This window comes from Zea mays, chromosome 3, assembly GCF_902167145.1.
Source record: "Zea mays cultivar B73 chromosome 3, Zm-B73-REFERENCE-NAM-5.0, whole genome shotgun sequence".
In the NCBI taxonomy this organism is placed as follows: Eukaryota; Viridiplantae; Streptophyta; class Magnoliopsida; order Poales; family Poaceae; genus Zea; species Zea mays.
The window spans coordinates 107,674,049-107,701,110 of NC_050098.1; the positions used below are offsets into that span (position 1 = coordinate 107,674,049).

The 27,062-nt window shown below is 48.1% G+C and overlaps 1 protein-coding gene across 3 annotated transcripts; it reads left to right on the top strand.

Annotated features, from left to right (window-relative positions):
- The first annotated feature begins 12,333 nt into the window (after window positions 1–12,333).
- On the top strand, window positions 12,334–16,050 carry LOC100193324 (uncharacterized). 3 transcript variants are annotated; one of them, NR_159665.1, is made up of 3 exons: window positions 12,409–13,472; window positions 13,583–13,686; window positions 15,788–16,050. NR_159665.1 is itself a non-coding variant. In NM_001367023.1 (1 exon), exon 1 carries the CDS (start codon window positions 12,994–12,996, stop codon window positions 13,408–13,410), a length of 417 nt encoding a protein of 138 aa, NP_001353952.1. In that variant the 5' UTR covers window positions 12,334–12,993; the 3' UTR covers window positions 13,411–13,630. The 3 variants fall into 3 exon arrangements, 1 of the variants encoding a protein (NP_001353952.1); NR_160404.1 differs by having other exon boundaries at window positions 15,788–15,983; NM_001367023.1 differs by lacking the exon at window positions 15,788–16,050 and having other exon boundaries at window positions 12,334–13,630.
- The last annotated feature ends 11,012 nt before the right edge of the window (window positions 16,051–27,062 follow it).

Consider the following 27,062-nt stretch of genomic DNA (forward strand, 5'->3'; position numbering starts at 1 on the left):
CGAGGAAGCCCTCGGGAACCTGAAGGCGCCCCTCACGAACGCGCCCATCCTGGTGCCCCCTGCTGCCGGAGAAGCCCTCTTGATCTACGTCGCCGCGACCACTCAGGTGGTTAGCGCCGCGATTGTGGTTGAGAGACGAGAAGAGGGGCATGCATTGCCCGTCCAGAGGCCAGTCTACTTCATCAGTGAGGTACTATCCGAGACCAAGATCCGCTACCCACAAATTCAGAAGCTGTTGTACGCGGTGATCCTGACGCGGCGGAAGTTGCGGCACTACTTCGAGTCTCATCCGGTAACTGTGGTGTCATCCTTCCCCCTGGGGGAGATCATCCAGTGCCGCGAGGCCTCGGGTAGAATTGCAAAGTGGGCGGTGGAAATCATGGGCGAGACGATCTCGTTCGCCCCTCGGAAGGCCATCAAGTCCCAGGAGTTGGCGGACTTCGTGGCTGAATGGGTCGACACCCAGCTCCCAACAGCTCTGATCCAACCGGAACTCTGGACCATGTTCTTCGACGGGTCGCTGATGAAGACAGGAGCAGGCGCAGGCCTGCTCTTCATCTCACCCCTCGGGAAGCACCTACGCTACGTGCTACGCCTCCACTTCTCGGCGTCCAACAATGTGGCTGAGTACAAGGCTCTGGTCAACGGTTTGCGCATCGCCATCGAGCTAGGGGTCCGACGCCTCGACGCTCGTGATGACTCGCAGCTCGTCATCGACCAAGTCATGAAGAACTCCCACTTCCGCGACCCGAAGATGGAAGCATACTACGATGAGGTTCGGCGCCTAGAATACAAGTTCTATGGGCTCGAGCTCAACCACGTCGCCCGACACTACAACGAGACTGCGGACGAGCTGGCTAAAATAGCCTCGGGGCGAACAACGGTTCCCCGGATGTCTTCTCCCGAGACCTACATCAACCCTCCATCAAGACCGACGACACGCCCGAGCCCGAGAAGGCCTCGGCCCAGCCCGAGGCACCCTCGGCTCAGCCCGAGGTACCCTCGACACGGTCCGAGGTACCCTCGGCCCCCGAGGGTGAGGCACTGCGCGTCGAGGAGGAGCGGAGCGGGGTCACGCCCAATCGAAACTGGCAGACCCCGTACCTGCAATTTCTGCACCGAGGAGAGCTACCCCTCGACCGAGCCGAAGCTCGGCAGTTGGCGCGGCGCACCAAGTCGTTCGTCTTGCTGGGAGACAGGAAGGAGCTCTACCACCGCAGCCCCTCGGGCATCCTCCAGCGATGCATTTCCATCGCCGAAGGTCAGGAGCTCCTACAAGAGATACACTCGGGGGCTTGTGGCCATCACGCAGCACCTCGCACCCTTGTTGGAAACGCTTTCCGACAAGGTTTCTGCTGGCCGACGGTGGTGGCCGACGCCACTAGAATTGTCCGCACCTACGAAGGGTGTCAGTTCTACGCAAGGCAGACCCACCTGCCTGCTCAGGCTCTGCAGACCATACCCATCACCTAGTCGTTTGCTATGTGGGGTCTGGACCTAGTCGGCCCCTTGCAGAAGGCACCCGGGGGCTACACGCACCTGCTGGTCGCCATCGACAAATTCTCCAAGTGGATCGAGGTCCGACCCCTAAACAGCATCAGGTCCGAACAGGCGGTGGCGTTCTTCACCAACATCATCCATCGCTTTGGGGTCCCGAACTCCATCATCACCGACAACGGCACCCAGTTCACCGGCAGAAAGTTCCTAGACTTCTGCGAGGATCACCACATTCGGGTGGACTGGGCCGCCGTGGCCCACCCCATGACGAATGGGCAGGTGGAACGTGCCAACGGCATGATTCTGCAAGGACTCAAGCCTCGGATCTACAACGACCTCAACAAGTTTGGCAAGCGGTGGATGAAGGAACTCCCCTCGGTGGTTTGGAGCCTGAGGACAACGCCGAGCCGAGCCACGGGCTTCACACCGTTCTTTCTAGTCTATGGGGCCGAGGCCATCTTGCCCACAGACTTAGAATACGGTTCCCCGAGGACGAGGGCCTACGCTGACCAAAGCAATCAAGCTAATCGAGAAGACTCACTGGACCAGCTGGAAGAGGCTCGGGACATGGCCTTACTACACTCGGCGTGGTACCAGCAGTCCCTGCGATGCTACCACGCCCGAGGGGTTCGGTCCCAAGACCTCCAGGTGGGCGACCTTGTGCTTCGGCTACGACAAGACGCCCGAGGGTGGCATAAGCTCACGCCTCCCTGGGAAGGGCCGTTCGTCATCGCCAAAGTTCTGAAGCCCGGAACGTACAAGCTGGCCAACAGTCAAGGCGAGGTCTACAGCAACGCTTGGAACATCCAACAGCTACGTCGCTTCTACCCTTAAGATGCTTTCAAGTCATTCGTATGCCTCGTTCCCACACAAAGTTTAGTCATCAAGGAAGGTTCAGCCTTGCCTCGGCAAAGCCTGACCCTCCCTCGGGGGCTAAAAGGGGGGAACCCCCTCTACGCCAAAATTTTCCTCGGAAAAAGATCTTTTTCGCCAGAATGTCTTCTGTGCTTTTCGACTACTTCGAAAGTGGATCCTGAAAACGACGGAGTACACGTAAGCAGCCAAGGCTGACCGAGCCGAGGGACTCCTACGCCTCCGGGATACGGATACCTCACTCATCACCTTCTGCAATAAGTAACTCGCGCTCGGATAAGTGATTCCGCGGACCGAACAAGTCTTCACGCTCGAAAGCTCCTCTGCCGGAACGATCTTTCGGGCCTTCTCGACTGCGTCGGTGACAGAACCCTATGGACGAGTAAGAGTGCGCGTAAGCGGCAAGGCCGACCGAGCCGAGGGATTCCTACGCCTCCGGGATACGGATACCTCACTCATCACCTTCCATGAAAAGCAACTCTCGCTCGCACAAACAATTCTGTTACCGACAAATAAGTCCAGACACTCGAAACAAGAGGAAAAGAAACGCAGCTTTACAACACGACGATGGTATGTTTGGGCCTCGGCGGCCGCAGAAAACATACACACACTACAAGATAATCCGATCCTGCAGGCTCGGATCTTGACAATTGAAGGGAGCAGCAGCACCCTCGGCGTCAACTACACCTTCGGCGAGGTCCAACCTAGCCTCGGACGGCGACGCGGTCGGAGGATCTCCACTCTGAAGGACGACATCAGCACCACGCCCAGGCCATCGCCGTCGGGGTCTTCTCCAGGAATCCAGCTCGAGCAGACGGCTCAGTCGGCCACCCTGAGGCCTCAGCCGGCTGTCCCCCGAAGACATCAGCCCGGCCCGTGGCCTCGGCAACTCAACTCCGGCGTCGGTCCCGCCAGTGGACGACCCGACCAGGCTCCGGTCGACCAAGTCTTCTTTTCGAAGCCAACTCTGCCTCTGTTCGAGCTGACACCGCTACCCCCGGCTTCGGCTCATCGAAGAGCGGCTGAGGGGTTCCTTTAACTAAGCAAGAGAAGCCTCGAACAGCAAGGCCGACCGAGCCGAGGGATTCCTACGCCTCTGGGATACGGATACCTCACTCGTCACCTTCGCACGAGGCGACTCATGCTTGGTGAAGCGGTTCAGATAACCAACAGGCGAGTCTTAGTGCTCGAAAATGAGGGAAAAAACATGGCTCCGCGCCAAAAATACATACATGTTCAGGCCCCGACAGCCACAATGAACAAAAGACCGGCATTCAAGGTGCCATTACAAATGGAACCCCGGTTCCACCTCCGCAGGTACGAACAACCCCACATGATTGGGGGGCCTGCGGAGGAACAGAAGACCGGCGAACGGCTCGCCGTCGCCCGCTCCAGCAGCGGTGACGACGACGACTTCTGCTCCGGGGGGCCGAACAGCAGCAGCGATGACCTCAGGGCGGATGCTGCTGCCATGAGGACGAGCAGAAGGCCGTAGAGTTGGAGGTCAGTTCGTGGGCGGCACCGGCTATCTCGTCGGCGGAGAAACCTCTTCCGGCTGCCGTGGCAGAAGGCGGCGCCGGGAGCGGCTCCGAAGCCACTTGGCTCAGAGAGCCAGGCACGCGGCAGCTGCCAACGCCACGAACAGCGAACGCCCTTCCCCCCGATCCCTGAGGGAAGGAGCGGGCCGCCACCCGCGCAGGGACCGACCCCAACTCGGCACGCTCTCCGCCCCAGCAAGGATGATAAACATCCTTGAAGCTGAGGGAGGGGCGGGGGCCGCAGCCCGGCTTGCTCCTCCCTATCCAGGGGCTGGTGGTCACCGTCTTGGGTGACCACCGGCGAGGGGATGCAGCCGGGCTGCCTGATGAAAATCCTTGAAGCCGAACGATGGCTGAAAGGTACCAACTTCCACGAAGTTGCATTCCTCCAACGGCAAGTCGGGAGGATTGCGGGTGTTCCCCATCCGGGGGCTCGGAAGGTGGAAATACACGATGCAAAAGGGAGCGCGAAGACATGGTCGCCTTCCAAGGGGGTCACCCTCCTTTTAAAGGCGACTCTCCCTACTTGCGTCAACAGCCGTCGCGGGCTGAGTCTTCTCCAACACGCTCTAAGATCCTCCCCCTACGGCGCGGGGGCTGGGTCCCACGCGTCGTGCAAGCTGGCCCAGAGCAGAAGAAGCCAAACTGTCGCGCGCAGTGCATGCAACTGCCCAGCGGTTACGAGCATTCCTCCACTTTCGCCCACACCAGCGGGTGAAAGGGCGGGCAGCCATGCAGGCGGCATGCAACCGCGCCAAGTGGGCGCACCCCTCCGACTTCCAACGCACCCAGCATGGAGGCCCAGGCCCACGCGTCATGCAACCGGCGCGCCGGTTGCTACGTGCGAGCAACTGCACCGCCACTCGCACCACTACCACACCTCCTCGACTGCGGAACCGGTACCGCGACTCGAGGCAACCCTGCGTATGACACAGCAGTGCCAGCCAGGCGCGACAATCAATACGGACAAAAATGGGCTGGCAGTAATGGCGGTGGCAGGCGGGCAGGAGCAGCGGTCACGTCGTCAGCCAAGCTTACGTCCCATCCAGGGGCAGCGAGAGAACCCTCTCTCACGGCGTGAAGACGGCGCGCCCGTGTTCCGTTCCTCGAACGGCTCGCGCACGTGCAACGGCCGCCTCGCGAACCACTCGCCCCGTCGCATTAACTCCGCGGCGGGACAGGCGGCGCCTCAGGCAGGAGAAGCAAGCGACGCTTCGCCTTCGCCATAATGACCGCGTCAAAAAAGGTATGCCATGTCATTCGATTTCGTATCCTTTTCCTTTTCCTCTTTCTCTCTCTTACAACAGAGACCGGGAAAGGGGGATACCCCGAAAAGGATCCTTCTCCATGAAGGAAACAGGCCCCGAGCCTCCCTACTGATCAAAGGTTCAAAGGCTGGCCCCTCGGAGGGGTTCAACAGCTGCCTCAGAGCGCCTGGGTTCCGCGCCCACTTCTGGTCAGAGGTTTGAAGGCCGGCCCCTCGAAGGGTTCAACGGCCGCCTCAGGCCACTCGGGCTTCGCGCCCACTACTGATCAGGGGTTCGTAGGCTGGCCCTCGAAGGGTTCACAGCCGCCTCAGACACAGAGCGAGGGATGACCCTGGGTACGTTCGATACATAACCAAAGCTCGGGCTACGCTCCCGAGGTACCCTAGGACATTTCCGAGACCAGCGGGAACGATCTTGTAACGGAATCCCATCAGAGGGAGGCATCGAGCCCTCGGACCCCGTCGAAAGGGGACCGGGTCCAGCAGATCACCCGCAGGTACTTTTGGAGCGCGCCTCCGGGCCTCTAGCCGACCCCTAACAAATGAGGCACGGGCGTCCACTCGGATTACCCGCCAGCAGCTCACCGGAGACACCATGTTCGGCGCCCTCCGAGGGCAACATGGCGCTTCCCCCCCCTCCTTGCGGAAAGGCGACGTAGGGGCGTATGTAAAAAAGTCAAGTATGTCCTTGACCGTCCTCTCACCCTGTGCAGAGGCTCGGGGGCTGCTCTCGCAAACCCGGCTCCGGCCAAACCGTTGACAGCGTCAACATACCAGCCCGAGAACTTGGGACCCGACCGTGCACCCGGGCTATGGCCAGCTCGCATGAGGGAACAACCAGACCAGCCGAAGTGTTGTGAAATGTATTAAGACCTCGAAGGAGTCAAACCACTCCTCCGAGGCCTCGGGGCTACACCCGGCGGGTGCGCTCGCGCGCACCCACCGGAACAAAACGCAACCGAGAAAGGCTGGTCCCCTTGCAAAAAAGTGCAACAAAAGCCTCTAAGCGAGTATTAACACTCCCTTTGAGGCTCGGGGGCTACTGTCGGGGACCATAATTAGGGGTACCCTCAAGACTCCTAAATCTCAGATGGTAACCCCCATCAGCACAAAGCTGCAAAGGCCTGATGGGTGCGACTAAGTCAAGGATCGGTCCATTCGAGGGACACGATCACGCCTCGCCCGAGCCCAGCCTCGGGCAAGGGCAGCCGACCCCGGAGGATCTACGTCTCGCCCGAAGACCCCCTCCAGCAACGGGCATACCCTCGGCTCGCCCGAGGCCCAGTCTTCACCGAGAAGCAACCTTGGCCAACTCGCCACGCCAACCGACCTAATCGCAGGGGCATTTAATGCAAAGGTGGTCTGACACCTTTATCCTGACACACGCCCCCCAGTCGACAGAGCCGAAGTGACCGTAGTCACTTCGCCGCTCCACTGACCGGTCTGACAAGAGGACAGCGCCGCCTGCGCCGCTCCGACTGCTGTGCCACTCGGCAGAGTGAGGCTGACAGCAGCCAAGTCCGGCCTCAGGCGCCATAGGAAACTCCGCTCCGCCCAACCCCAGGGCTCGGACTCGGGCTCAGCCCCAAAAGACGACGAACTCCGCTCCGCCCGACCCTAGGGCTCGGACTTGGGCTCAGCCCCGGAAGACGACGAACTCCGCTCCGCCCGACCCCAGGGCTCGGACTTGGGCTCAGCCCTGGAAGACGACGAACTCTGCTCCGCCCGACCCCAGGGCTCGGACTTGGGCTCAGCCCCGGAAGACGACGAACTCCGCTCCGCCCGACCCTAGGTCTCGGACTTGGGCTCAGCCCCGGAAGACGACGAACTCCGCTCCGCTCGACCCCAGGGCTCGGACTTGGGCTCAGCCCCGGAAGACGACGAACTCCGCCTCGCCCGACCCCTGGGCTCGGACTCGGGCTCAGCCCCGAAGGACGACGAACTCCGCTTCGCCCGACCCCAGGGCTCAGACTCAGCCCTGGCCTCAGCCGACGGTCTCCGCCTCGCCCGACCCAGGGGCTCGGACTCGACCTCGGCCTCGGAAGACAGACTCGACCTCGACCTTGGAGGAGCCTCCACCTCGCCCAACCTAGGGCTCAGACCGACCACGTCGACAGGAGGCGCCATCATTACCCTGCCCCAAGCTGACTCAGGCTACGGGGAACAAGACCGGCGTCCCATTTGGCTCGCTCCGCCAGACAAGTAATGATGGCGCCCCGCACGCTCTATGACGACGGCGGCTCTCAGCCCCCTTACGGAAGCAAGAGGACGTCAGCAAGGACTCGATAGCCCCGACAGCTGTCCTTCCACCAGGCTCCAGCGCTCCTCCGACGGCCATGACACCACACGAACCGGGTGCCAAAACCTCTCTAGCTGCCACGATGGCATGTACTTAGGGCGCTAGCTCTCCTCCGCTAGACACGTTAGCACACTGCTACACCCCCCATTGTACACCTGGATCCTCTCCTTGCGCCTATAAAAGGAAGGACCAGGGCCCTCTTACAGAAGGTTGGCCGCGCGGGGAAGAACGGGATGGCGCTCGCGTGAGGCCGCTCGCTCCCTCCCGCGTGGACGCTTGTAACCCCCTACTGCAAGCGCACCCGACCTGGGCGCGGGACAAACACGAAGGCCACGGGATTCCACCTCTCACGCCCGTCTCCCTCCGGCTTCCTCCCCCTTCGCGCTCCGTCTCGCGCCGACCCATCTGGGCTGGTGCACGCGGCGACAATTTACTCGTCGGTCCAGGGACGCCCCGGGTTTCGAAACGCCGACACCATTCGTCTTCGTTGAACGAGCCCTCTTGACGAAGCTCCCGAGATTGAGGCCTTTGGTCGTGATCATCTTGAGTAAGATGACGCACTTCCTCAGTAGCTTCATCAATCTTCTTCTGAAGGTCGGCCAGCCGAGCCATCTTCTCTTTTTTTCCTTTGCACCTGCTGGTTAATGATTTCGAGGTCCCTGATCTGCTGGTCCAACTCCTCCTCCTGAAGTGTTGGACTGGTGGCTTTCCTCTTTTGGCTTCTGGCCTCTCGGAGAGAGAGAGTGTCTTGGTTTGTGTCCAGTGGCTGTAGTGCAGCCCCTGGCACTGTTATCTTCTTCGGCGGCATGACGAAGGTTGATGCTTTGCCGAAGGTTGTGGAAGTGAGTACACCAGAGGTGGGTGCCAATGTTGGGGACTTGTTCTCAAATTCTATAAATTAAGAACAAGGCAACACAGAAAGAAGTTAATGGTTAATGCCCTTCGTCCTTCGAAGCATTATTTCCCTTAGGATATAATGATCTTCGGACGAAGGTCATGAAGGACATACTTTCATCATCACAATTTACATTGATAAGAGAAGAAGCATATGAAACTTGAGAAACAACATGAATAATCTTATAACCTCATTTAACTGTCCTTATTATATAATCATGGATGAATAAGAACACTACTGAATTACATTTTGTACCTTCGGCTTGACAAAGGGCAAAGGTACAAGCGTGACGCACGAGCGAGTACCAGTCAGCGTGAACAGTACGGGGGTACTGTTCATCTATTTATAGGCACAGGGCGTAGCCTGTGTGAAATTACATTCATGCCCTTCATGTTTACTATTGACTTAATAACAATCTATCGAGGACTAAATAGCCTTTTCCTCCTTAAGTCGGTTCCTTTTTCTGCCAATGAGCCGAAGCTCTCTTGCGCGCAGCTTCGGCGCTGGTTCAACCTTCGTTCCGACCCTGCTTTCCATATTGTGTACAGCTTCATCCCATGCCCGAAGGTTCCTGTACATATATTACGCTTGGGAAACATTGTTAATCATGTTTTTGAGGACCTTCAGAAGACGAAGGCCCCCAACAGGTAATATTGTACTTTTTCATCCATATGTCTCGCTGATCAAACCCTCCACATTCTTTACCTTCTTCTCTACTTCGTAAGTCATCACACATCACCCGAAGCTTCCTCCTTCGACTTTGTACTCTGATGCTTATAAAGTCGAAGCTTCTTTCTACCGTCCATGCTTGCCGGTTCTAGCTTCGTTCTTCTACCAGGAAGGATTCTAGATGAAGGATAACTTTGTTGTTTCTCTGCTGATGCCTGAAAACGTTTTCTTCCACAGAAAATTACACATAGGGGCATTCAGCTACTAGCCCCCAACACCAAGAAGGAATGTAAAAAGAGCAATTATTTTGGATAAGTTGAGGGGGGAACTAAAATCAATGCTAGCATGGGTAGCTATTTTCATATGTGTCTTAATGATAAGTCAGTCCCACCATCCATCAACCCTACATCAGTACTATTTAGTATAAATATAGAAGATAAATTAACTTCTCTATTCAATGCACTAATAATTTGGATGACTAGCTAAATCATTGATGATAGCCAAAACACTAAATACCTAATTGAAATGGTTTCTTGCTGTTGGAGGCAGCCTTAGGCCTTGTTTGTTTGTGCCGGATCGGTGGGTCGGAACGATTCCTAACCGGATTGCTTCTCTATTTTATATAAACTTTGATTATCTGAAACGATTCCGGGTGCAATCTGACACAAACGAATAAGGCCTTAAGTGATGATGAGGAACTTAATCTCATGGATAGAAAAGGAGAGCGACGATGTCCACGCCACGTTCTCACCTCCAGCGAGGGCCAACATGTGCACGTATACACTTGTTTGACTGAAACATACTAAAACAAAGTTTGTAACCAGCTTAACATAGTAAAAAACTATTAATTAATTTTTTGTTAAAAGGACACATTGTATGTTATTTTTGTTGCACTATCTTTTATATAGTAAGCTTCATATGGATTATGCTAGCACTACAAATAGCCACACATGTTTCACTCTCTATATGCGAGGAAGAAGTTTGCCTGACCTAATAAAAAAGCAAACATATAAATAATAGGACACACATGAATATTAGCACCCGTGTCAACCCACCACTCAAATGAATAATAAATTGTAAGAACTATATATAATAAATTATATATTTCTCTATCGTCCTCAACCATACTAGGTGAGTGCCCGTGCGTTGCAACGGGGACATATAATACCACGGTAACTTATATACAAAATGTGTGTTATACTGTTATGAAAAAATGTTTCATAATCCATTTGTGATCCTGGTCATACATAAATTTTGTTATTTTAATCTAGTTGTTTCGCCACTACATTGCAACCATCAGTATCATGCAGACTTCGATATATGCCACAATTTCTATGGTCTCATTATTGGAGAGCACGCCCCACGTCTGCCGAAAAAAGTTCCCTCATACATCGTCAGTCATCAGGCATGCACCACCATATGCGCTTGCTCAAACAAAAAAGCAAGTGTGTGTGTTTGCGAAGAGAATTAAAGCAAGGCCAGCATAAAAAGCTACCCCAACGGTGGGGAGGATGACGAACTGGTCATTGTTGTCGATCCTCCTCTGCGTCACCTCCGGCGCCCAGATGATGCCACAGTCCATGATATAGTAGTCGTCGAACGCGCGCGATATGGTGAGTACCGATGACTCTTGGCTGGGCTGCTAGACGAAGTGCACCTCGGGCTCATCAGCAAGGTAGAACACCTGGTCGTTGCACCACTGGATGCGCTACTCCTCTACATACATCATGTTCGAGGACACTCACACAACGTCAGCAACGACCATTGTCCCAGTGCACAAGAATTCATGGCCGGTCAGTAGCGACTTACATGGCAGGTTGGGCTTCAGATGGACGATGAGCTTGATGGCGTGATGGAGCCGTCGTTGGATGTGGTGCCCAGAACAACCTGAGAATCGCCGACGTTTGCAAAGACCATGAGGTCCCCCTGCTTGACGATGGACAACGCGGTGCAGCCGATCTGGACCGCGTCCAAGCGGTGGCTGCGTCGGAGCTTGTCATACACAGTGGCTCATGCGACCACGTAGGACTGCTTCCAGAGGTCGAACTAGCAGTCGTCAAGCTTCTTCTCGTCGTTGATGAGCGACGCCAACATGAGCGCCTCCTGCTAGTGGTGTTTGTTTAGGGTTTTCAAACAAGAATATGGATTCATCCTTGGCCTTGGTTTATGAAAATGACTCACAAGTCAAGATCCATGGAAAAAATATTATGGAGAATAAATGCCACGCATTCAAAAAAGGAATTTAAGTTGAAAACATTATTCAAACAAAAGAAATTACATGCAAGGCTCTTCTTTAAATACTACTTATTCCATCCAAAAATATAATTCAAGAATCTCGGTGATCCTTATCTACTATGCATTGTGCAAGGGTAGTAGGTGGGATTGGGGAGAGATGTAGTAGATGTTTTCATGTCATAGATGAAGACATAAACACACATGTGGTGTAGCGGTAGCTGCATTTGCTTGAGAGGTTGCAGGTTCAAATCCCCTTGGGGTCATTTATATTTTTTAATTTTATCTAGACGTGAGTTGTACGTGTGAATGAGAATGAGCTTTGAAAGGCAGAACAGGGAATGGTGGCAGAACATGAAATGGTAGGCAGAACATAAAATGGTAGACTACTCTTACAGCCTTAATAGTAGTAGAGATTTGTAGATTTCTTCTTAGTCTCCCATTTCATCTTCTCGCAATACTTATCATAATTCTTAGGTTCACCGCAAGTGCAGCAACTTCTCTTTTCTTTGTTCATCTTCTTAAAAGGAGTGGTGATATTTTCTTTGAGTTCTTTCTTGATTTTTTCTTATGAGAATTTTGAGGGTTTTTCTGCACCACATGGACATTAGAATTTTACACAACAATTCTATTATCGTAGATGTACTTTGCTCTCAGTTCTCTTCAACATCCAAAAAGACAATGCGGCCAGCACTATCGAAAAAGTCAGTCCAAGTATGTGGCACCTTAGCAATAATGTATTCCACCAAAAACTTATTCGGTGGCACACAATAAAAATTCTCAAGCTCTTTATCAGTGTCAATGGACAATGGTTGTACCTCCCGAGCATGTTCTTGCTAGAATTGATCCCCGGTTGACCCAATCTCTACTACTCTATAAGACTCTAACGTAGACCATCCATGCACCATGGTTCTGCCCTCTCACGTGTTCTGCTCACTCTCGACCATACGATTGCCCATTCGCTCGCTTGCGTCGTTCGATCTCCGCACAACGCGCACGCACCCTACCCTCTCCACAACCAACCCCCGCGAGATCTGCTCCCATCTCTTCATCTCCCCCATCGCACGAGGTTTGCGCCCCTCCCCGCTCGCCATCGGCCCGTCTCAACGCGCACGCACCCTACCCTCTCCACAACCAACCCCAGTACCCCACGAGATCTGCTCCCATCTCTTCTTCTCCCCCATCGCACGAGGTTTGCGCCCCTCCCCGCTCGCCGTCGGCCTGTCTCAGCCCCTGACCCTCCACCGCCACCGACTCCCTCTCTTGCCACCGAGGGAATTTGGATCTAGGAGCCCATGCCACTACAGCTCTCCCCCGCCCACGATTAGCCCTCGGCTCGGGAGATGCTGACGCCCATCGCGACCACGATTTGCTCCCTCGTGTCCTCGGCCTCTTCCTCCACTCTCATCCTCCCTCCTCCCCCCGTCCTCGGTTATTCTCGTCGCCTCCGCCGCGCGTTCCGCTCTCCCCACAGCCTTTGTCCGCCACATCATCCTCGGCTGTTGTCGGCGCCTCGCTCCACGCCCGCCCTCGCCCAACGACCCTCGCCGCACCCCTCCCTGTCCTCGACAACTTCCCCTCTGGCCCCGTCCTTGCCGGCATCGGCGCCTGCTCTCTCCGTCATGGGGGAGGGGAAAGTGAAGGAGGAAGAAGAGCCAAGCGGCTAAGCCAGCTCGGCCGGTCGCCTCCCACCAAAATCCCCCGAGACATCATCGACGAGGAGATGGAGATGGAGTCTAGCCCCGCAGCTCCTCGGCATCACAATCGTTGCCTCCCGTGTTGTGCCCTTGGATCCACTTCTCGTGCGACGCCCCTGATCGACAAGCACGTCGTGCGTCCGCACCGCCTCCCTGACCGACAAGCATGTCATGGCTCCAGGCACTTGCAGCCTCCGCGCTTCTTCGGCCAGCAAGCACGCGACCACGCCTCCCACTATTCAGTCGTGGTGGTTCCAGGTGCTTCTTGCCTCCGTGTCTCCCTGACTAGCGACTATGTAAGGAGGGACCTCCCCTGCCCTGGCTCCAAACAGAATCAGGGAATACGGTCAGCCTCCCATGGTTGCTGCCATGTAGGCGATCTGATAGTCCACAAAAACCTAAGATTCGACACCAAGTCACTAACCAAAGGAAGATCGAGATGAGGAAGGATGTGATTTGATCTCAAATATCAACTACATCTGTCTAGCGTCGAGACACATGTGTGGTAGTGCTAAGTTGGTTCTGTCATTCAGTTTCTTTCTGTATCCTATTTCTGTGAAAATATGTTATGTGAGTGATGTAAACTGATTGCCAGAATTAATGGATGTTTTGCAGCTACGCCAGAAGCTGATGGTTGTGGGTAAAACATTTTTGTTGCTGTAATCCCCAGCCTAGCAAGTTTCACTTAAACAATGGTTCAGGCTTTCGTAGCTTGCAAGGTACTATAGGCTGTAGCACAACTTATATACTATTTTGTACTGACTCATGCGGAGGGCCCGTGATCAGAGGTGCTGCTAAATTTTTAGTTACACAAAGTCTACTATTTAGCATCCGCATGTTAGTAATTTTTTAGCAAGAATGCAATATCGGTACATAGTATGCCATGAATCTTTTTACCTATCTTTCTAGCATTCCATTTGATGAAAAAAGAGAGTAGGAGTGTGTTGTGTGTGTGATAGGGGGTGTACAGAGGAGAAAAATCTCAAATGCATGGCTCAACAGCTCTTGTCATGTGCCTCTTGTCTTCTTGCCTTATAGAATGCAGATTCTAGAGGCGACCACTACACACTGCACACACAACCTTCCCCTCTGTATAGCTAATCCAATCGACAAATCCAGTGTGTGCGCTCTCTCTTTCTCAAAACTATTGTCTCTTTTTTGGATTCTAATATTCACCCAATCATTGTTTTTGTTTTGTCTCATGTAAATTTTAGAACATCAAATCCTATGTTTTTGTAATTTTACTCTTGCGAGCTCAAATTATTTGCATAATAATCAGCCGACTGGGATAGAGCTTTAGCCATACGTTCCTCTTATATGTTCAGCTATGTCGTGTGAACTGAATGAAAATGATCTGAGCTCTACTAAAAATATATGTTCACCATGCTATCATGCTTAGTAACAGCGATATGGCATTGTTAGAAGTACAAAAATCTAGGACCTCACATGATTACTCTCTATTGTCTAAATTTTATTTTCCAGTATAACCAGTTAGTGCACTCCGTGTCCATAAAAATGACGCAAGGACAGATGGGGCAAGGCAAACATGTATCACTCCAAAGTACAAATAGACCAATGGAACTATTTGTATTAATAATATTAATTATATAAGTGGTAATTCTATTGGTCTATTGACAATATATCTTATCCATGGAAACAGTTGGCTGGACCTTGAGTTTTTTCTCTTTCATAGACAGGACTGGACGCGACTTGTGGCTATTTTCTCTCTGTTTATAATATTTTGCAGGGCTAGAATTATTCCTCCAATTCATTGTTTCGATTAAAAAAAGATACCTAACAATCTTTTCTGTGGCACCTCTTCAGCACAACCGTTATATTCGTTCTTGCACTTGTCAGAGTATTATACCCTTACAACCATGGTGCAAAATCAACGACATTCTTTAAATGTTTGTGTTGAGCTTCACTGTTCAATTGCTCCATCACAGATGTAGATTTGATATCTACATTCTGCTTTCACATACCTATAAAGGAGTTATTTTTCATATTTTGGTATGTTGTTGTTTTCACTAAACTTCAAGAGATTTTAATTGTCAACCTCATATGTTGGAAAACAGATGGTTCTAGACACACTTGAAGAATGGTTGTCACTGAACTTAAGGGATTTTAATTGTTACTGAACTTTATTGATGCATAGTGAATTTACCATTCTAATTGTTGTGACTGCATGATATCAAAACAGTGACATGTCTTTTTAGTTGCTACTGTTGTCGGGTTGGGTGGTGGAGGAGAAAACAATGATCCCACTGCTCAATCTATCGATATATGAGCCAAACAAGACACAAATCATGGAACAAGTGAATTGCCTACATCTTACCATCAGTGTGTTGAAGAATGGTTGGATGACAAAGGCCAAGGAGAATGCTGCAGCTATGTTATTCAGTTTATATGTGGTCCATGACAATAAAAAAGATAATGAATGATCCAGAGAATGTGGAATGTATGCATAGCCTTTTATTCGAGTCAGCTATTAAACAAGAAAAATGGTTGGAGTGATTAAACAGGCTAAACTATTGTTCAAGTGAGTAGAGATATTTTGCAACACTTAAATAATGGATAGTGTCTTATCGTTATAGTTTCCTATCATATTTTTATGTACCATGCATAATTTCTGATCTAAGCTGTCACCTGTAAGTTTCTCAGCAGCTTATCTCTTCATCATTGTGTTAACCTTGTACATTATGCAGAAAATGGTTGTCTTTATCATGCATTGAGGATGTCTGGAATGCTATCACAAATAATTAGTGTTTTTATATCAGTGTATATTATAAATATATTATCAATGTATTCTTAATGATGAAGAGGAACAACATGGAATACACAAGGTGGACAAGGCTAGCACACCGAGGTCAAGTTTATCCTCCAGGACCAACCATGGAAGTGAATCTTCTGATGATATTTGCCTATCATTAAGAATTATATATTGACTCTTTTGAAATAATTTGTGCAATATTGATAATGTTTGTTCAACATCAGTTCAATCTATTTGGGCCTACGTATTTATAGTTGTATTACATATTTATATTATCAACATAATGTTAGTGTTGCGGTGATATTTTGCATCACGAATTTACATATCATAGTGATGTTTGTGGTTCTGTATCTATGTTTCATACTAATTTTTTTATTATCGTGGCAACGCACGGGCACATACCTAGTAAAAAACTATACCTTTGACCTTGCATTCTTATCAGGACCGTCCAGCCCAAAACGAGGTCGGTGGGTCCCTGTTGCGCAACCTTATATAAACTGAGAGGTGGGGGTTGACAGCTAACAATACGAGGTTCACACATCGTATATATTTCCCACCTAAACCCTGGACTGATTGAGAGGGTGAGTTGTCAGCAACGAGAAGTTCATCGCCAGCAAAGATCACTTCCTCAATTGTTGCTACCCTAGCATAGATCTTCACTAGCGAACGTGGTAGCGATTAGATCGAAGGTATAATATGTTTTTAGTATTGATCTAATGGTTAGGTTTTTAGAAGAACCAAAAGATCCATCAGTTCTACCATAGAACAATCATTAATCATTCTATAGTATCATACTGTTACATGATATACAACTTACTACTAGCATCAAAAACTACATTTGGTCTCAAGTGTATCTCATGTTTCCTTTTCAGTAGGCAAAGTCTCGTATGCATTGACTACCATATCCTCAAGCACGTTAATTATTGCTCTTTGAATGTAGTATATCGTGCTTCGGGCCAAACAGGGTTGGGCCAAGAAGGCTCAAAAAACTTTTGCGTTATGTCGTGCTAGCCTAATGAATAGAAACAGTGGTCCAACCTGTCCCTAAATCACGTTGTGTCTTTATTAGGCCGTTTCAGCCCAAACTTGTCCCATATATTTGAACCACATAAAGTCTAAATATTACAACCACATAAAGTGTATAACTTACTAAATTAAATATATTAAACAATATGATCATCATTGACCATGTAAAATCAAAATATTACAGCCATATAAAGTCCATAGCTTACTAAATTAAAGAAATTAAACAATATGAGCATCATTGGGCTGTGTTGGCCCAAGCACGATCCATGCATACGGGCACGATCCATGCATACGGGCTGTGCCGGGGGCCCGGCGGGCCAGAATTTGAGGCCCAACCCAGACCCGCCTTTAGGCTATGCTAGTTTGGTCCATATTATTTTGTAGTGAGCTATGTTTTAGGCTCTTGTTTTTAGGCCATATTTATATTGGCCCACTAAGTATGAGCCTCATGGCGCTCATGCTCGTCTTCGAGAGTATGTGGTTCTACTAACTATAAAATAGCAAACAATAAAATAGCAAGCTAGCTAGGCACTATAATATGAAGCATGGTTTTGGAAATATTTTTTTGAGGTAAAATAAAACCGTTTTTTACTTCCTAAATCGAAGTTTAGGATTGCTTTTACCGAATTATTTTCATATAAAAATAGTTGAATAATTAATATTTTTAAAATTAATTTTTATGATTTTGAGACGTTTTTAGAACCCGTTGTTCTATTTATTACTTCCAAAACCATCATTATTGTTGTTGTCTGACTTATCATCTCTGACGCGACACCACGTCGGTAAAATCATCACCAAAATCATCTAAAGGCTTGTTTGGTTTCATGTAATCCATGTGAATTGGATGGAATTCATAGTAAGTCGAAATATATTTCAATACATCTCATCCCATCCAATCTATATAGAATAAAAATAATCAAACAAGGCTTAAAGCGGAAAACAAATGGCTGTAAAAATTGAGGGAGGTTAAAGTAATAGTTTTATAAAGCTTGGTGACGAAATCGGACAACTGTTAGTTACGCGAGGTAAATTAGATCTTATTTTTTTTAGAAAAGAACGGTAATTCTGGCAGTTTCAGAACACAGCACTCTGGTTTGTAAGTATGGCCCACAGTGGCGGAGGCAGCCGGGTAGGTGGGCGTTGGGCGTTGGGCAGCCGGGTAGCGTGCTTTTGAGCCCAGAGCCCCATATCGGCCTGCCTCGCGCGCTCGCCAGACCCGTCCTGCGACTCATCAACGCACAGCAGCTGCTCCATTCAGTTTACTGCACACCCTACAGACGGGGGCGTACTGTTGTATCGGCAATATTCTTCCCGTTTTATATTTTTTATTTACTGCTCGCTTCATTCTGAATTCAAAATAATATTCCTTAGTCTAAGTAAAAAATCCTAACAACTTGTTCGGTTTCATTAGAATTCATATAATTAGAAGGGATTAGGTGGATTTCAATTCATAGTAAGTCAAAAAATTTATATTTTTTTTCAATCCCTTCTAATGCATGGGTTTTAGAAATAACGGAACAAAGTCTAAGAGGTTCAAAGTTTTTGATAAACAGTGGCTGATTTTCTTCCAGTTTTAAATGCGCATGTAATTTGTTGTGTGGCTACCTACCCTCTTGATGATAGAAGTCATTCCATAGAGTAAAATGCTCATTGTGGAGTTGTGTGGAAGCGTCTCGATGCTTCTGTGAACAAGGGTACCATGAAAAATAATATAGGAACACACGAACGTAGGAGGACACATGCCTAATCTTACCTCTACATTGATCTAGCATTGATACTTGAGATTTACATGTTTTCAACACTGGAGTGAGTACACTTGTAAGTGTCTTGTAAGAGTCTGTTTGGGAGCAAAGTTTTTTCTTTGCTAATTCCAATAAAATACCATGGTATTTAACAATACTTTAGTAAACCATGGTATTATGAATAGACTAGTAAAATACAATATTGAAAACTTTAGTGTAAGCTAAAGTTTTTTCTCGTCTCACTTGCGAAACTGTGGTATTGAAATACTTTAGTTATACTTTAGCATTAAAAAAATACAGTATTGTAAAAGTATTGTAAAACTGTGGTATTAAAAAAACTGTGCCCACAAAGAGGCCTTAAGATTTAAATTTTGCCCTAAAATAAATGGCTAAACGATTCAAGGTCCGAGGCATGGCATAGAAGACATGGTTGACAGCTCGTTTTGTGTCGGTTTCCCGCTCACTGTTGAAAACAGTAAATTTACCGAAAACTGTTGAAGTCCGAACGATTTGGACTTCCAAATTTGATTTGGCGTGTTCGCCATTCTCGGTCGAGAAACCACTGCAAACTAGCGGTTTTCGCTGCCAGTAGACCAAGAAAGCATTGTAACCTCAATAAAAATTATTATTTTTTACGAGTTATGTTTATAAATTGTTTAAATCACCATGCATATTCAAGAATAATATATTCACAAAAATGGATGCCCAAAATCAAATGAAACATACTTATGCAAAAGAAAATGCAATTCCAGTGCAACACAAAGCAAGAAGGTTACAATAGTGACATACAAGTGTATATAAAGTTTTTTTCATAACACAATTTATCAGGGATAAGATCTTCAGCCCACAAGTGTCACACTTGGATTTAAGGATAAATTTAGATGCATCTCGTATATGCGCTAGAAACAAGATCAACATATATAATGATTCAGTGTATAAAAACGAATGTCATCAACTTTATTATATTACGAGAATGTCTTACAAAATAATTGATAATAAAATAACTCGAACTAAGATAATTATCTCCACGATGCCATAGTTGACTTGGAGACAATATCTAGATCTCGTCGAACTCATCCTAGTAGTCATCCTTTGGTGGTACCTGCTCTTTAGCTAGTGTGATTATAGCAAGGGTAAGCTCTCATACGGTCATCACTCAGCAAGTGTGAGTAATAATGTGTATGAGCTCACTTATGGTGGGGCTCATGTGTAGTATAAAGCTTACCAAGGATAAAGGTTAAAGCTGAGCATTACTTTTTAAAAGGTTGACAAAATTTTATTATCAGTTACTCCCTCAGTGTACTATTAGTTGTCGTTTAAGACAGCGACACAGTCTTCAAAATATAACTGAGACCAATTTTTTAAATATAAATAAACTCTTAATACATTTATACTTTTATAAAAGGACTTGTTAAGACAAATCAGTGCATATAAACATTATGTTTCAAAACTACATAATAAAATAGTTATTTGTAGTCAAAACTTTATACGTTTGACTGAAACCTTGTCCAAAACGACAACTAACAGGACATAGAAGAGAGTACTAAGTATAAGTAGATACCAATCCAACTAAATAATAGATCATAGATGAATAATAGAATCCCACAATGCAATGCATGACAAGTTAAGTTTTAATCCCACAATGCGAGAGTTCTGAGCCGCTCATGACCGTGAGCACGACTCACATACCAATTTTACAATCTGCAGGGGTAGCACATCTTTACCCACAAGCCGTGTTACCCATTTTCGCCAAGGGGTCTCGAATCCCATTCATCTCTACCGAGGAGACAAGGCAGGGTAGCACTACAAGGCCTTTCTAAAGTTCCACTACCAAGAGAGAACCCGCTACGGATTCACGCAGGAGGGGGCAATATAAGAATCCCACGCCGAAAAGGCTATCTTAGATAGATCGACCCGAGAACCTCCCTATACTAGCAGCTCCCCACATCCTGCTTGCCCCTTTCGGGAAAGGATAACTCATACTAGCTTTCCTAATTAACTGGCCAAGGACGTCCTGTTCCACCCTTATGGTAGCACCGTTTTCTCATGTTAAGCTCCATGTTCCAATTAACAAAACGATATTATCATGTATCCTAAATAATCCAATTAACAATAATAATAATAATAAGGCATGACCATGATTCATATATAATATAACACCCGAAATCAGATAAAGCATAGCAAGACTACCTAATAATTCATTTGTATGCAAGGTGTTGGATAACTAAAACTAGATAACCTATTAGGTCCCATCAAATTAAGCCTGATAGTGCCACAGTGATTATCAAAATCATGAAAATTATTAGGTCGAAGAATGTGATTAAGGACACAACTTGCCTTCTGCGAGCTCCTGCTCAGATTCCTCTGCTTGCTGTGCTTCGAGTTCCTCAATCACTTGCTCGTCTACTCGAAGTAATACATATAAACAACACATAAACAAAAATTAGCATCACACCAAGCATGGAAACAACCATACAATAAAATTCTACATGTCGCAATGAATCTGTAGGTTCGAGAACCACTCAATTTGGAGTTAAAACGAATTAGATATGAATTATCTAAGTTTTAGGATTTAATTTTGTGTTGTAAATAAATTTTAGCTTTATTTTATAAATTCTAGGGCTTATATATAAATAATTATTAAAGCAGGAAGGAAATCTGCTCCCACATGCGTCCACGTCAGCAAAAAAAATTTTGGCCATTCGATCGTGAATCATTGATTCCCATTCTCTCCCGCGCGGCCGTGTGTAGATGCTTCCAGATTACAGTTCTTCTCTCCTCGCATCCTCTCTGCGGATCCTTCCTTCACATCTCGCGCTCCCACCTCCCCCCAAACTCCACCCTCCCCCGGTCGCTCGCGGCTTCGGCGACAACTGCTTTGGACTCCAGTTCTCTCCGCCGACGCTCCAAAGGTCCAGGTAAGCGCGCTCCCTCCCCCTCCCCCCCTCCAGCCCCACCCTCCCTCGCCCGTCTGCGGCTCCGGTGACAGCCGCCACCGCTTCGGACTCCAGATCCTTTATCACGTACAGCAGCTAGCCCATGAATGTTCCGGCGGCAGCGTCTCAGCCTCCGCACCGCCCTTCATCCCTTCGTTCAGCAGCTCCTCCCAAAAGTCGTCGTGAGCTCCGCCGTCTCGAACCCGCGCTGCTGCTGGCTCCACGCGCGGCCACCCTGCTTCTCGCCCCCGTCCTGCTTGCGCTTGCCGAGCCCCTAGATGTTGAGCGCCAGGTTCTCCAGCTCCGACGTGGTCCCTCGCTCGTCCAGCTCCGCAAACAGCGCTCGCGTGGCAGTGGGGTCGTCGTCGTCGCCCTGCTGCGGCTCCTCCTCCTCCTGCACGCCACCGTGGGTCGGCGCGGCGCCGATGGGCCGCCTCCGCTTCCGGAAGGCGGCAGAGAGCAGCGCCGCGCCCGCCAGCAACACTACCCCTCCCCCCACGTCGTCGCAGTAGACCGTGAGAGCCGGGGTGGTATCGAGTCTCCCACTATCGTGGACGTCGTCGCAACGCCGCTGATGTCGGAGGAGGAGGCGCTCAAGATCCACACCGACTGTGTCCACTTCCAGACTTCCTCGCCTCACCTCTCACCTACAGGAAGGTATGTGTGCGTCATCCCCACCCAATCCCACCCTCTCCCCTCTCCATTTGCCAAGAATTTGCATCCCCCACCTTCACAATGCGCATGTGGGCCCAACGGCGCTGACCTTGTTGGCGAGTGGCGACCGTGTTGGCTTTGAGGCCTGACAACAGCGCGACCACGTTTGCCAGCACGCAGTGCGCGACGCCGAGGCAGACTGTTGCGACAATGCCCAGGAGCCCCATGTTGTCACCGAGCTCCACGGCAGTGGCACCACAGATGCGTCATCTGGCGGGGGAGTCCGCTGTGAAGTAAGCAGCCAGGACCAGGGACGAGTCCCATAGCTAGGAGCCAATGTGGCCGGTGGCCGGGTCGCTGGTGCCGTCATATAATATTTTTGTACTGGTGCCTCAGGTGGTTCTATCTATCATTATTATATTTTTGTCCTATTGATCTTCATCTGTGAATCAGCAGAGTGAATCAGCATGAACTCATTTCTTTATGTTTACAGATTATTCATCTCCTGTACAGAAAGCTAATAATGAAGTTGGATCAAGGTGCACCACTTAGTTCACTTTTTTACCACTTCTCATTGTTTATCTTGTGCATGTTGTCAATTTATAGATTCCCCCCCCAAATTTGTTTAAGACAATATGTATGGTCAATTATCGTAAAAAGTAGACCACACAACAGAATATAGTTTCAACTCCAAACAGCTAGCAAGCCTCCAAATACAGTAATTGACCATGTTTTGCAAATATATTTATGTTTCTCACACATTATAGATTGCCAAAAAAACTTGCATATCCAACACAACCAGAGGAAATAACAGTATACTTATTTTTTATCCCTAAACTTACCTATATAAAGTTTTTAAAAACATGCTCTTCTTAGATCGTGCACACAAAAAACTATTGTTTTCATCAGCAGGTCCCACATCAGCAGCAACTGCAACATATAAGGTAACTCCGGCTTCAATAGAAACACATAACTTCAGATTTTCTTACCTGACCAACACAAGTACAATCGTTATGCTTAAATGTAATATATATTCTAATAGTTCAATATCAATACACCTTGCTGCTTTATTATTATTTCCTATATATTAAAGCAGGTCCAAAACGGCAACGACGAGGCTATCCACCTCGCGCTATTTTCTCCTCGTCGTTTGATCGAAAAGCGACCGCATAGGTGCGCCGCCGCTCTAGCCCCACGAAACATTGTTGAAGCAGCCTACATTTTTTTCATGGTTGTATTCTGACGCTTATTTCGCACATGCCTTTGTCTCATTCATTTTTTAATGTGAGGCTTGTGTGCTGTTTTGGAATTCAGTTCTAAGAAGGCCACCAAAGGAAACTCACCTGACAAGGGAAGAAACAAGTTCTGGAAGAACATCAACCTTGGTTTCAAGACGTCCACGTAAGCTATTGAAACTCAGAGTTTCTTTTCTTGTCCAGCTGATGTTTTTGTTAGATTGTCAGCCCATTCGAAGCTACGAAGAATCCACATCACACAACCGATTGACGCTATCTATAATAATTACCTTGTTGTAATTAAAAAGAAGAAACATGTGCTTTCTATTTTGTATAAAAATATCAAAGTTGCGTGCTGAAATCATAAAGGAGTTCTATATTCACTGTTGATAACATGCATTTTTCATGTTGCCATATTAATAGAATAATAACTACGAATAAACAACCTGATAAAGTGGTAAATAAAGTGGCAAATGTGATGGATCCGATCATATCTTCTTCAAAAGTGGAGTATTGTGATTTGAAATTTGTATTTTTTAATAGCTCACTCATTTCATTTTATAGAAGCAGCATAAAACTCTCACTGATATGTAAAAAGTTTGAGCCTCTTGAATCCCCTCCAAAGAGGTAAGCTTTTGTACAGTTAACTCCCTACCTGTCAGCTCATATAATTACTTACCGAAAGTATATATACATACCATCAATGCCACCCTGCATAAAAATACTTCCTTAATTACTTACCAAAAGTATATACACATACTGTTAATACCACCGTTTACAAAAAAACTACTTTCGATGCATATGTATAACATTACAAACACTATTTGTTTGTACATGTGCTTTTAAAATTATATAAATTGTATCTATTGTTTCACAGGATCAAAAGGATTCTACGGACCAAAGTACCCCATGAATGATAGATGCAACCACATGAAACCCATAAAAATAGCCCTTACCGGCAGTGTCAGCTTTTGCTATCAATCTTACCATTTTGTAACCAAAATACCAAATACAATGGATGCATAGATAACCCTTCAGACGTTCTACTAAATGCAGCTGATGTGCTGCAACTTATATTTATTTATTTATTTTAGACAATGACCTACTTAAATATGGCATGAAGATTATGTATGTCATCGTTTTTATTTCTAGATTCGATACATGCATATACAATTAGCTGCTAGCCCTTAGATAATGCTACCTACTAATTGAAGATAACTGATTAATATAATATATATATTTTTTGATAACGAATAGTATCGAACTAGTATTAATATTTATACAGTCTATATATTTTTCGATAATGAACAATATCGAACCAGTATTAATATTTAAACCTTCCCTTTGTTGGCATAAAAAGGGAATATTAATGTTACATTATACATGTACCTTCATGTATAACATATTTTCTTTATATACACATAAAAATTTGTATGACCACAAAAAAATATATAAAAAATAAAAATAACGCGCGGTGGGTGCGCGTCAAACACTAGTATATATACTGCGGGTACTATTTTCTTGAAAGTTTGGGTCTGTTTCATAAAAGTTAGGACCTACATGCAATTATCTTTACACCTGAGGGGATGGTGGGTTTATTTCGAAATACTTGAGGGTCTATTATGCAATATGCACGCGGCCGAAGGGGTTTGAGGAATTCTAAGCCATCCAATCTCTCGTGCACGGCTAGGATTAGATTCACCTTCACACCGAACCGGTATGCACCAGTGGCCGCAAGATCCAAAAGCTATGGTCTCGATTTAATTATGGCCAGATTCCACCACACCCGCTCGATCGAGGATCCATGGCCAGGAGTCGATCGAAGCAAAGGGGTACGTGGCTTCTAACCTCGGCCACACAAGTCACGTCAAACGGCGACGGGTTCGTCATCGTCACCCTGAGGCCTGAGCATGAGCGCGACGGCGTCGCCTGCCTCCGCGGTGGAGGGATGGCCGAAATCCGGCTACTCCACGCAACAGATCCCCAAATTCTAATCTGAGGTGTGATATATGTAAGGAAGGACATGGCGAAGGCAGGGGGTTCTCACCTACGAGGCTACGATTGTGCTGTTCAGTGCTCTAACCACGGAGAATCGTGGTCCGTGGCGGACTCCTTCGCTCCGGTGAACGATTCCCTGGACTCCGATGACTTATGTGCCCAAGCGAATGATCACACGTGACCTTCGCACGCTGGCGAACCTTCGCGACCTCTCCCCAAGCACCATACGTCGGTGGATGCGATCACCGAGCGTGGCGGCTCCCTCTCCTTTCTCTCTCTTGCTTTCTGTCAATGGTGGCCCTCTCTATTCGGTGGTCTAAATGAATGGGTGAGGAGGTGTGGCTGAGGACTATATACCCGTGAGGCAGGGTTCATGAGCTGGCGACCAGATTTCATGGGGGAATCTCAACAACCGGATCGAGTTGGTTGAGAGTTTGGCAGTGGTTTGTTGTGAGGTGATCCAGAAGAGAAACAGTGCTCTGGTTAGAGGGCCCCACATGTCGGTGTGCAAACTGGGTGAGAGACTGAGCAGTGGGCCGGGCGCATTGACACGGAGTGGCGCAGCACAGTTGTGGGGTCGTGCGATGGGGCGAGGCTGACAGCCCGGGTATGTATGTCAGTGTGAAGAGCGAGGGCGTGCGGCATGCGTTTGTCTAGCTGATGGAGGCCCCATGTGTCAACGTCGTATGCAGCTGCAAAGAGGTGGGATGGTGCGGGCTGTATGGGGTGAGCTGGGTCGGTTTTGGTGACTTCTGGCCCCAGCAGCTCTTTGTCTTTTTTTCTTTATCTTTTTCTTTTCTTTTCCTTTTTGTGTTTAATTCCTATTTAAAATTTTCAAATTCAAACTTGTATTACAACTGTAGGTGCAAATGCAACGGTACAAAAACATCAACATGGAATGCATATTTATTATTATTTATTTATTTAGTTACTAGGTGAGTACCCGTGCGTTGCAACGGGAACATATAATAATATAATAACTTATATACAAAATGTGTCTTATATTGTTATAAAAAATATTTCATAATTCATTTGTAATCCTAGCCATACATAATTTTTTTATTTTAATTTAGCTGTTTCACTACTACATTGCAACCATCAGTATCAGGCAGGCTTCGATATATGCCACGATTTGCATGGTCTCATCATTGAAGAGCACGTGTCACACCTGCCGGTAGAAGTTCCCTCGTACATTGTCAGTCATCAGGTACACACCACCATAAACGCTTGCTTAAACAAAAAAAGCAAGTGTATGTGTTTGCGAAGAGAATTAAAGGCAGGCCGACCGACGATGGCGAGTGGTCATTGTTGTCGGTCCTCCTCTATGTCACCTCTGGTGCCAAGATGACGCCATAGTCCTTGATATAGTAGTCATCGAATGCGCACGACATGGCGAGTACCGATGACTTTTGGCTGGGCTGCCAAACGAAGTGTACCCCGGGCTCATCAGCGAGGTAGTACACCTAGCCGTTGCACCACCGGATGTGCTACTCCTCTACATAAATCTTGTTCGAGGACACTCACACAACGTCAGCAAAGGCCGTCGTCCCAGCGCACAAGAATTCATGGCCGGTCAGTAGTGACTTACGTGGGAGGTTGAACTTCAGGTGGATGATGAGCTGGACGGTGTGACGGCGCCGTTGTCGGATGCGGTGCCCAGAACAACCCGAGAGTCGCCGGCGTTGGCGACGACCATGAGGTCCCCCTATTTAAAGATGGACAGCGCGGTGCAGC

Excerpts from the sequence above, each read along its gene's own strand:
- LOC100193324 (NM_001367023.1), top strand. The coding sequence starts at position 12,994 with ATGGAGATGGAGTCTAGCCCCGCAGCTCCTCGGCATCACAATCGTTGC.